This window comes from Ichthyophthirius multifiliis, assembly GCF_000220395.1.
Source record: "Ichthyophthirius multifiliis unplaced genomic scaffold scaff_1120509249737, whole genome shotgun sequence".
NCBI lineage: Eukaryota > Ciliophora > Oligohymenophorea > Hymenostomatida > Ichthyophthirius > Ichthyophthirius multifiliis.
In genome coordinates, this window is record NW_004087392.1 from 1,274 (window position 1) to 12,678 (window position 11,405).

Here is an 11,405-nt window from a genome sequence, read left to right on the forward strand (position 1 = left end):
ATTAAAGTGCTTAATATTCAAAAAAATCAGCTAGATATAATAATAATAATAATGAATTTTAAGATATAAATTAAGATTATATAAAAAAAGTAAAGACTTAAGCTTCTAGCGGTTCTAATTAACAATTATTTAAGACATATAATAATAGTAAATTGGAAATGTTTAGAAAAAAGAAGAGTTTTAGTATACAAAATATGAAATCAAATGAATGTAAAAGTAATAAATATAATTAATAATGATCTATATATATATATATAAATAATATATAGATATTTAAAATTGTTTAAAAACTACTTAAAAATAATATGATTTTGCCGAAAAATAATTTTAAGAATCATAAAATAAATATTATGAGAAATTAAATTAAGTATTTTAAAAAAAGAATGAGGAAAATTTGTTTGATTATTGTAGTTTTTTGGAAAATGAATATTAGAATTTAGATGAAAAATTAAAAATGAAAATTTTTTAGATAGAATGTTTAAAATATGAGCTTAAAAAATTCAAATAATAAAAAATTAAGTTGTTTTAGAGGAAAATATTTTTAATAATAATGAAAATAATATTAAATAGATTATTTAGAAAGATAAAATCGAGGAAATTATTAAATAAAACAAAAAACTAATCTAAGTTTTGAAAATTACAAAGATCAAATATGATTTTAATAAGAAAGAACTAATCAAAAATAAATAAATTAATGAGAATTTAAATAAAAGGATAGAATCTTTAGAAGACGAAGTTGGTTTTTGTAATAATTAAAAGGAAGATTTGTTTAAATAGGTTGAAACAAAGGAAGATTTAATATTCGGTTTATAAAATAACATAGAAGTTTTATAAAATGAAATAAAAGAATTCGAAAATAAATTAAGTTTTTAATAAGAAATATAATAATAAGAAGAGAAATTGTATAATAATAAAAAGGAAGAAATTAAAATAGAAAATGAAAAATTAAAAAAAGAAATATTAAATGAAAATTAAAAAAATAAATAAAATGAAATTGATAAGAAAAATATAATATAGAAAAATTCGGTTCTTAAAAATAATATTTTAGACTTATAAGAATAAATAAATTAAAAAAATTAAATAATTAATCAACAAAAATTTTAGATACAATAATAAAATTAATAAATCGAAAATATTTATACATAAAAGTATTTAAAACAATAAATAATATGAATATAAATATTTATATAAATTTATTTATATAAATTTATTTATATAAAAATATATATATATTTACATATATATTTACATATATATTTACATATATATTTACATATATATTTTTTTTTCTATATATTTCTTACTGATTTTTTAAAAATATAGTAGGTAAAAGAATAATCTATTATGATATTTGGATATGAAAGAGAAATATGAAAATCAAAAAAAACAAAATCAAGAACTTATAAATTAAATAAAATAAATAAATTTCGAACTTGATTAAATAAAAAAAAATGAGAAAAATTTAGAAGAAATTATTATAAAATAAAAAAATAAAAAAAATAATTTAAATAATAACTTGAATTGCTAAAGAAATATATAAATGATGAAAAATTAAGCTTTTTTAAAGAAATTTTAATAAAAAATTAAATTAAGAATAAGTTAATTTGGCGATTTAAGAAAATAAGGATATAATAGTCGAAAGAAATGTAAATTAATATGAGAATAAAATTTATGGTCCGGAAAAATAATAATTTGAATATGTTTAAAATATGGTTTCTTGTTAAATTAATTAATTTTAACTTTCTTAATTATAGGAGATACTTTAATCATAAAATGCTTTAGTTTAAAAAATCAGGATAATTAAAATTTATGTAGTAATTATTAATTATAAATCAATTAATAATAAAATAATATATAAGAGAAATATATAAATAAAATAAAAGAATTAGAAGAAAAAAATGAAGAAATATTATAAAAATATAAAGAAATGGAATTATTAATAAAAGAATATGAGAAATAATAAGTTTATTTGATTTAAAAATACTCTAATATGGAATAGGAAAGTATAAAAAGACTAAATTAATATGAAAAAGAAAAAGAGAATTTATATAATGAGAATAGTTTATTAAAAAAAGAGATAATAAATGATAAAAAAAAAATGAATATTTTTTAAAATGAAAATTAAAAAAGGGATGATTTTTAATAAGAAAAAAAGTATTTTATTTAAATATTTATATATATATATATATATATATTATAAAAAATAATAATAAGCACTATTTTAAATTAATAATTTTTTGATTAGAATAAAAAATAAGAAGATTTTGTTATTTTTTAGGCGTAAATTGATGATTTAGTATCATAAATTAATAATTTAAATAGTATTTTATAAGAAAAACAATAATAAATTGACGTTTTATAAAATATTAATAATTAATTTGAAGAAAATAATAAATAAGCTTAATAAATAGAGAAAGATTTATTAGAAAAAAATAAAGCTTTATTAGAAAAAATTAAATATGAGGAATTTTTTTTTGTTTAATAAAAGAAAATTATTTAAAATGAAAAGGAAAATTTAAATATAAAATATGAAAATTTATTAAATGAAAATTAAAAGATTTTAAATCAAAATGAAGAATTGAAAATAATAATATAAATTTATTGAAAGATATATAATAATTAAAAGGGGAACTTTAGGAAAAATTAGATTAAAAATAAAATCAATTAATATTAGAATATGATTAATAACAATTTTTAACATTAAATTAAGAAAATATCAAATATATTCAATAAATTAAGATTTCTGATTAATAATTAGATTTAAAAAACTAATAAATATAATAATATTAGAAGAAAATTAAAGATTTAGAAAAATAAATTGGATAACTTTTAAATAATAATGATAATATTAACTTATAAAATAAAATTTAAGAATAGATTTTATATATTACGTAATTAGAAGGTTAAATTGAGCAAAATAAGATTAAATATAATAGTTTTTTAATTAAAAATGAATAATAAATAATCGAATAAAATGAGAAAATATAAAATGAAGAAAAAAAGAATTATATATAGGAAATAAGTAATTAAAATTTAGAATTAAATAAACAGAATAATCTATTAATTTACTAAATTGAATAAATAAATGAATTATAAATAAAAATAACTAATATAGAGTAATAAAACTAAAAATATAAATAATAAACCGAAGAATTAAATATATATATAAGTGAATTATAAATAAAATAGCAATAATTAAATAAAGAAAAAGAATAATTAATTATTAGTTTAAAATAAGATATAGAATAATAAAATAATAAATAATAATAGTATATAGAAGAGAAAAATAAAGAAATTAATTAAAAAAATCAAATAATATTAAGCCAAAATTAAGTTCTAAATAAATAAATAAATATAGATAATGAAATATAAGTATAAAAGACTATTTTGGAAGATCTTTAAAATTAAATTTAAATTAAAAATGAATAAATTGATTAAATCAAATAAGAAAATCAACACAAAGACTAGTTTATTAATAAATTATAAATACAAATATAATAAAATGAATAATAAGACGGCCAAATTAATTATTTTAAACGATAAATAGACGAGAAAAACATATAAATATAAGAAAAAAATGTACTTATAGATTATTTTACTTAATAAATAAACTAATTTAATAAATAAAAAGAAGATTTTAATATAAATATTATTAAATTAAATATATAAATATAAGAACTAAATTAATAAATATAAGAAAAAGATATATAAATATAAGAAAAAAACTAATAAATATAACAAAATAATCAATTAATATAAAAAAATGATAAATTAATATAAAAAACTAATCATATTTTGAAATGTTATATTCTATAGTGTATATAGAATGCTAGTTTTTAAACAAAAATTAATAGTATGGGGAAAAAATATGAGAAAATTTCGGAATAAAATAAAAATTTGTAATAAACTTTGGAAGAATTAGGTGAAAAAATAATAAAACTTCAAATCTTTCAAAAGGATTAGGAAGAATATGAAGATTAAAATTTCGTTTTGAACCGAAAAATGGATGCAATTAATAATTTGATTTTTTAAATGGAAAAAGAAGTGAAATAATATGTCGAAAAAAGCTTCCTTTTGAAAACTTTGGGCGTCCAATTACTTTCAATTGATCAAGAATTGCCTATAGAAACTTTTATTGAATAATTAAATGCTAATATAGGGGACTTATTGAAGTTTATGGAAAAATAAATTTAAGAAAAAGAGATTTTAATATAAAATTTAATAAGTTAAATGGAAAACTAGAGCTTAAAGTTTAAATTTAGTAAAGAAATTGAAGATTAAAGGGATGAAAAGAAAGAAAATTTCGGAAACTTTAATGAAATATCAAGAATTAGGATAAAAAAGGCAATTTTTATGTCAGAAAGTGACGAAATTGAAGGAATTGAAAAAAATGAGAAAATTTTAAATTCTGGTGAGAATTAATAAATAAAAAATCAAGAATTTTTTATTTTAAAGTAAAAATAAAAACTAGTAATTAATAAATTGCAAAATTGTAAATAGAAAATGAAAATTTAAAATAAAAAATCTAATTATAATAAGAATCTAATAAAAACTGTAATATTAATATATAGGCAGATTTTAATTTATTAAAATTGGAAATGGATGAATTAAAAAACTATGTCTATTAAATTAAATAAGAATTATATGATTAAGAACAAAATGAAATTCAATATTAATAATAGGTATAATTCAAAATAAATATAATTGTATATAAAAAAAATATATATAAATATAAAAAAATATATATATAAATATTTATATTATTTATATATATATGTATATACTATTACATACTATTATCTAAGATTAAAAACTTGAAAATAAGAATTATTGAATTTGAAAAAATGATTAATGAAAATTAAAGTTTATGTTAATAATAAGCTATTAAAGATAATTTTTTAATATTTTTTAATACTTGTTTTCTTAATTAGAAGTATATTATATATATATATATAAATATAGATAAATTTTTATATATAAATATATATTTTTTTAATTTTATAGAAAATGTAATAATGACGTTGTTCAACATTTAAGAATTTTATTAAATTTGCTAGGTTGTGAGGAATAATAAAAAAATGAATTTTTATAATAATATTAAAACTAAATATAATAATATTAAAAAAAATTGTTTAAATTTTTTTGAATAATTTATAAAAATATTTAATATAAAATATATTAATAAAATGTATTTAATTTATATTAATTTTATAAAATAAAATATTTTTAATTTATTAATTTGATATATATTTTATTTCTTATAAATGTAAAAAATTAAAATTAATTATTAATATTTAAATTATTAATATTATTAAAAGATTTTACATTGAATATATTTTTAATTTATATTATTATTAATTTTAATAATTGAATAAATACTAATATTAATTATAGTAAAATAATATTAATTTTTATAATATTAAAACTAGATAATTAAATAAAAAATTTAAAATATAGATAAAACAAATAATTAATTATTGTAAAACAAAAAACAAAAAACAAAAAAATATATAAAATTAATAATATATAATATATTAATATATATATTTATATTTATATTTATTTATAATTCACATTACAATTTTATCTTCTTCAATCATTATACCCGCATTAATTAAAGATTTAATAATAAATTCTTCATATTCTTTAATGCTAACTTTCCCATCATTATTACTATCTGTAATTTATAGCCATTAATTAACATCTTCTTATGTAGTATTTATATTTTAGACTCCTATTTATTCATAAGTTTATTTAATAAGGTCATGTATTTCTTTTCCTTATAAAAAACCATTTCCATCAGTATCAAATTTCTGGAAAACTCTTTTGGTTACATCTAAATGTTATTAAGCTTATTTTGTTAGTTATCTTTAAGGATCTTATTTATATTGTTTACTTCGTTTTTTACTTTTAAGGACTCTTTCTTGAAATTAAACTAAAAAATGTAAACAAAAATCATTCAAATCAGTCTATTATAGGTCATTTTGTTTGATTTTATTATGGATTTTATAGTAATATTATAAATCTTGATCATTAGGGAAAAAAATCTTTTAAAATAAATTATAAGAAGAGTCGTCATAGATGCCGTCAATCTTTTCTTTTATTAATTTTTAATATTCGGAAAATAATTTTTCAGATAAACTTAGTGCTGTTTCGGAGTTTATTAAAGATATATTAATACTGTCCATTATTTATGTATTTATAAATAATTAAATATATAATTTTTTTTTTAATTTTAAATAAAATTAGGAGTATTATTTTATATTGTAAATCTTTTATTTAGCGAAAAAAAATTAAATATAAATATATAATATAAAAACTGAAAAATTTAATAATAAATATATATATATATATATATATATATATATATATATTTATTCTTTTTATTTATATATTCAATCCTCGTCAATATCGTCTAATTATTCTGGTTATTTATCTTTTTCTTTTTCCCAAGTTTATATTTCTTGTATAATATTATCAGGTACTAATGAAAAATCCTCTTCTTTCTTTTAAAATAGTTAAAGAAAATCTAATTTCTTTTTATTTAGATTTAAACTTTAAGTAAGTTTAATTGCACTCATTTATTTATCTTTTAAATATTTTTTTAGTTTCGCGTCACTAGTCTGATAAAATATATATTAATAAAAAAATAAAATTTTATATATATACAAGAAAATATAAATAAATATAAATAAAAATAAAATTAGAAAAATAAATATATATATATATAAATATTTATAAATATATATATATATATATATATATATATATATATATATATATATATATATATAATTAAATATTTTAATTAATATTATATTTTACTTTATGAAAAAATTCTATTAACAATTTAGATGTAATTCCTTAATTAAAAGCTTATTTCATTTTCGCTTCTGTTAATTAAGCCACTATTAAATGTGGGAATCTAATAATTATATAATATATGTTTTTTTATTATCCTAATTGTTTACGTATAATGTATTTTACTGAATTTTTTTAATAAATCTCTTATATATTTAGATTCTGAAAATGTTTTATTTTACGGATTATAATCTAAATATGCATATAGATTAAAATTTGTTTCCACAATTATTTTTGCGTTTATTGTTTTTATGTCTATACTCCTATAACAAAATTACCATATTAAAGGTGTTATTCCGAAAACTTTTTTTTATTATCCAAGATCAAACTTTTTTATATATATATATATTTTTTTTTAAAAAAAATGCTTTATTTTTACTTCTTTTATCATTCCTAATTTAGCTAAATCACTCAAAATTTTAAGTTCGAATGTGAATTTTTAGTCTATATTTTATTTTTTAGCATATTCGGATCTATAATTAAAAAAATAAGTTTTATTTACATCTAAATTTGACAAAGTTATTATAAAATTAATAATATCTTCTTCTTCTATATTCTCCATTTATGCAAAAACCTGACAGTAATAAAATAAAATCTGGTGTATTTAGGCATTAGTGTCTTAAAGAATAAATTCCATACAAAGACCAAGATTATTTTTGAATTTTTCTTATAAAACCTTTGAAATTTTAGGTGAGAATTCCCTTTATTCGATTTCTATAAAAGCTTAACCTTCCATTCTATTCATTAATTAAGAATATAATTATTTCCATTTAATTTAAGCATTTTCCTTCATTTTTTCCATAGATTCATTACCAAAATTTGCGTTTTCTTATATTTAATTTTCTAGTCCATTTATGGATATATCGAAATATTCTTCAACGAAATTTTTTCCTTTTCCTCTTTCAGTAAAGTCTAGTAATTTAAAAAAATATAAATCTTAATTTCCGTTTTTAAACTTTTCCATTTCTTCGTCTTTTTAGATGTATTTTTAGAGAATCTGTTATATATTATTAGATATTTTTGTCTAGTAGTTTAATCTTATTATCCTCTATATTATCTCTTAAGATGGAAGGTCAATACAACGGTAAGTTGTAAGAACTGTGGATTTATTTGAAAAAAGCTTCTGGAGTTTTTTTTGGTTATGACATTTATTTACTAGTATTGTGCGGAGAAAATTAAATTGTTTCGGATCGTCCATATAAGTTAATTTATATATATGTAGAAAAGTATTTTAAATGTATATATAAAATAATATATATATATATGGATATATATATATATATATATAAATAAAAAATTATATATATTTATATATATAATTATTATAAATATTATATTAATTAAAAAAAAAATTATATTAAATATTAAAAAAATTATTTTAATATTATTTGAATAAAAATATTAAAATATTTGGTATATAAAGGAAATATATTAAAATTAAAAATGTCAACTTTATAAAAATTGTATAGAATTTATATTTTTAACTATATTAAATAAGAAAAAATAAAAGATGATTAAAATAAAAAACTTATCTATATATTAATTATATTTATATATATTTATTAACTTATATTTAAATTAATATAAATACAAAAAAAATGCTTATGCAATCGAATATATATAAATATTAAAAATATAATAAAAAAAAATATATAAAAATTTACATATCATAAAATATGAGTTAAATAATATGATATTATTACTTTAATAAAATAAAAATTTTTAAATGCATATATAAATAAAAAGAAAAATTATAATAATTTAAATAAAAAATTGTAAAAAAGATTAAATATAATTTTTTTAATATTTTATAAAAAGAAATATAATTTAATAAAATCAAATATAATAATGCATAAAAACATAATTTAAACAATAAAAAATTATTAATAAAAAAAATATAAATATATATTTATATAAATATTTATTTAAATATAATTTTATATTGATTTCTTAATATGTTTTTTTAATTAATTTATTTTTAGTACATAGACTAACATTTAAAAAATAATAAACTATTAATTATAGTTTGTTATTAAATTAGTTTTTAAATTTATATTCAATTAATATATTTAATAATTAATTTTATTATCTTCGTCATTTATAAAAAACATCAAAAATATAGTATTTCTTATAATTATTATTTTATATATAAAATTTCTAATTAAAAAATAATTTTAATATTTTCTTTTTTATTTTTTCTTTTAAAATTAATTATTTTGATTGGAAATTATAAAGAAAAATCATAAAATTTTTATATTTCATTTTTGAAATATATTTTTTTATTTTTCATTAAAAAATTTAATGAATTGTAAAAAAAAAAAAAATTAACTTTTTAATTATTTTTGATATAAAACTTATAAAATATATTTTATTAAAATAAAAATTAATAAATTTATATGTAGAAAAATAAAAAAAAAAATAGTTATTTTTTTATTTTTTTTAAAAAAATATAAATTTAACACTATTTATCTATATTTAAATTTTTTTTTATTTTTGATAATTTATTTATATAGATAAATAAAAATAAAAATAAAATAATAAATAGACATAAAAAAATAATAATGCATATGCAAATATAAAAAAATTATTTTCTATATATTTAATAATTTATATTTACCTTTTTCAAAAAAATAAAATTAAATATAAGTACTTTTATTATTATTTTTTTTTATCTATACCTATCCTTAACATTATATTAATAATATTTTTTTATTCGAAACAAAAAAAAAATAGAAAAAAATAAAAGAAAAATAAAAGAAAAAATGAAATTTAATTTAAACAAAACTTAAAATTTACAAAAAGTAAAAAAATTTAAAAAATATCATTAGAAACCTAAAAATAATTAATAAAATTATATTTGAAATATTGCAATTCGAATTCTATTTCATAAATACAACTAGATTACCTAAAAAAATAAATCCAATTTTTATCTTAAAAAAGTAAATCGTATTTACTTAATGAACTTGAAAATAATAATATAAAAATTTATAAAAATACAAAAAAATCTTAATTAATCCTTAATGCTTCTCATGGAAGAACTTTCGGAAAAATTATAAAAAATGTACTTGTTGTTCTTATGGAATACTTTTTTGGAAATAGAAGAAGGTAGATATATTTGTAAAAAGAATAACAAATTTCCTCAAGAAAATAATTGTGGATTAGCCTTTGAATTTCAAGAAGTTGAACACTATAAATGGAATTATAGTATTAATTGATTAAATAGTACGAATATAATAATTTTAAAATAAAATAATATTTATATAAGTAATATTACTATTTTTAATATATATATATTATAAATATATATTTTAAATATATATATTTATTAATATATATATATATATATATTAAATTTAATTTTTATATGTATATTTTTTATATTTAGTATAATGTATATTTATGTTTATATATGTTTTTTTTAAGTATAATAATATTTTTTTTTATAAATATTTAACATTTTTTTATAAAATATAAAATAAAGTTTTTATTTTTAGAAATTATATTCTTTTTTTTTTTATAAATATATATTTACAATGAAGATAATTGAAAAAAATTAATTTATATTATTTATTTTATTTTAGTAAATTATATATATTTTTTTAAATCAATTAATTTTACTTATATTGTTTATATTGTTAATTTTTTTTATTTTTTTTATATTTTTAATTCAGGTATAAATATATTAATTATTTGATATTTTAATAATAATTTAATTTAAATTATAATATTCTTTTATATTTATTTTATATAATCCTATTTTGATATTATTTATATTACTTTTCTTTTAATTTTTATTGATATTTATTTAATTCATTAAAAAATTAAAAAAAAAATGTATTTATGAACTAAATTACATCAAATAAATATGTTTTTATTTTATATTTTAAATAAACTTTAAATAATTTAAATTCCAACATTTTCTTATTTACTTAAAAACAAAAATATCATATATTAAATAAATTTTAAAATCAATCTAATATAATTTATTTAATATAAATTAAATATGTTCTTCTAATCCTAATATATTTTTTTGAAAATATTATATATATAGAATATTTTTATTATTATTTTTAAATTTTTTAATTTTGCTACTTAAGTTTTTATATAATTATATGTTAAAAATTGTACTTAAGGAATTTTTTTTAAAGAAAGTAAATTTTAGTATTTAAATTATTAAATTATAATTACTATAGTTTTATTAAAATATATGAATATTAAGAGTATTAAAATAATAAAAATATAAAAAAAATGATATTTTATAATTAATAAATAAGAATATATTACATTCAAACATATAAAAAAATATATATATAAATATTATTTAAAAAAAAAATATATAAATTATATATTAATATTTTTGAATTTCAGATAAAAAAGCTGAATTACTTGAACTTTCTTAAGATTTAATAAAAATTTCTTATAATAAAAAAATTAAAGTAATAAGGAAAATAATAAAACCAGACTATATATAAGAAAAATAGCAAAATTATTAATAATTAAAGTTTATGAAATTACAAAATTATAATATAGATTAATATAAACAT

General features: G+C 13.4%; 2 protein-coding genes across 2 annotated transcripts, besides 39 other annotated features; one reads left to right on the plus strand and one right to left on the minus strand. All coding sequences in view use genetic code 6, as the record gives it.

The window, feature by feature from the left end:
• Positions 1–6: part of a microsatellite that runs on past the window's edge.
• A 577-nt stretch (positions 7–583) lies between these two features.
• IMG5_027870 (hypothetical protein) lies at positions 584–1,368 on the plus strand. Its single transcript, XM_004039254.1, has 3 exons — positions 584–805; positions 919–1,148; positions 1,324–1,368. The coding sequence occupies exons 1-3, from the start codon at positions 653–655 to the stop codon at positions 1,346–1,348; spliced, it is 408 nt and encodes a 135-aa protein (XP_004039302.1). The 5' UTR covers positions 584–652; the 3' UTR covers positions 1,349–1,368.
• Positions 910–951: a microsatellite.
• Positions 935–994: a microsatellite.
• Positions 1,161–1,232: a microsatellite.
• Positions 1,174–1,283: a microsatellite.
• Positions 1,178–1,232: a microsatellite.
• Positions 1,181–1,220: a microsatellite.
• Positions 1,214–1,283: a microsatellite.
• Positions 1,369–2,413: 1,045 nt separating the features above from the next.
• Positions 2,414–2,458: a microsatellite.
• Positions 2,459–2,969: 511 nt separating this feature from the next.
• Positions 2,970–2,999: a microsatellite.
• Positions 3,000–3,176: 177 nt separating this feature from the next.
• Positions 3,177–3,220: a microsatellite.
• Positions 3,221–3,659: 439 nt separating this feature from the next.
• Positions 3,660–3,764: a microsatellite.
• Positions 3,662–3,743: a microsatellite.
• Positions 3,711–3,791: a microsatellite.
• A 917-nt stretch (positions 3,792–4,708) lies between these two features.
• Positions 4,709–4,755: a microsatellite.
• Positions 4,718–4,783: a microsatellite.
• Positions 4,721–4,788: a microsatellite.
• A 361-nt stretch (positions 4,789–5,149) lies between these two features.
• Positions 5,150–5,197: a microsatellite.
• Positions 5,198–5,481: 284 nt separating this feature from the next.
• Positions 5,482–5,506: a microsatellite.
• Positions 5,507–5,547: a microsatellite.
• Positions 5,524–5,568: a microsatellite.
• Positions 5,569–6,338: 770 nt separating this feature from the next.
• Positions 6,339–6,374: a microsatellite.
• Positions 6,375–6,377: 3 nt separating this feature from the next.
• IMG5_027880 (hypothetical protein) lies at positions 6,378–8,096 on the minus strand. The gene is made up of 4 exons (XM_004039255.1): positions 7,241–8,096; positions 6,972–7,189; positions 6,826–6,925; positions 6,378–6,623 (listed from the first exon to the last, which is right to left on the minus strand). The coding sequence occupies exons 1-4, from the start codon at positions 8,057–8,059 to the stop codon at positions 6,396–6,398; spliced, it is 1,365 nt and encodes a 454-aa protein (XP_004039303.1). The 5' UTR covers positions 8,060–8,096; the 3' UTR covers positions 6,378–6,395.
• Positions 6,674–6,803: a microsatellite.
• Positions 6,716–6,794: a microsatellite.
• Positions 8,097–8,099: 3 nt separating the features above from the next.
• Positions 8,100–8,198: a microsatellite.
• Positions 8,172–8,248: a microsatellite.
• A 242-nt stretch (positions 8,249–8,490) lies between these two features.
• Positions 8,491–8,520: a microsatellite.
• Positions 8,521–8,666: 146 nt separating this feature from the next.
• Positions 8,667–8,708: a microsatellite.
• A 48-nt stretch (positions 8,709–8,756) lies between these two features.
• Positions 8,757–8,789: a microsatellite.
• Positions 8,759–8,802: a microsatellite.
• A 572-nt stretch (positions 8,803–9,374) lies between these two features.
• Positions 9,375–9,424: a microsatellite.
• Positions 9,377–9,420: a microsatellite.
• Positions 9,425–9,581: 157 nt separating the features above from the next.
• Positions 9,582–9,623: a microsatellite.
• Positions 9,582–9,624: a microsatellite.
• Positions 9,583–9,623: a microsatellite.
• Positions 9,625–10,126: 502 nt separating the features above from the next.
• Positions 10,127–10,199: a microsatellite.
• Positions 10,144–10,209: a microsatellite.
• A 133-nt stretch (positions 10,210–10,342) lies between these two features.
• Positions 10,343–10,390: a microsatellite.
• A 79-nt stretch (positions 10,391–10,469) lies between these two features.
• Positions 10,470–10,529: a microsatellite.
• Positions 10,530–11,405: the final 876 nt, after the last annotated feature.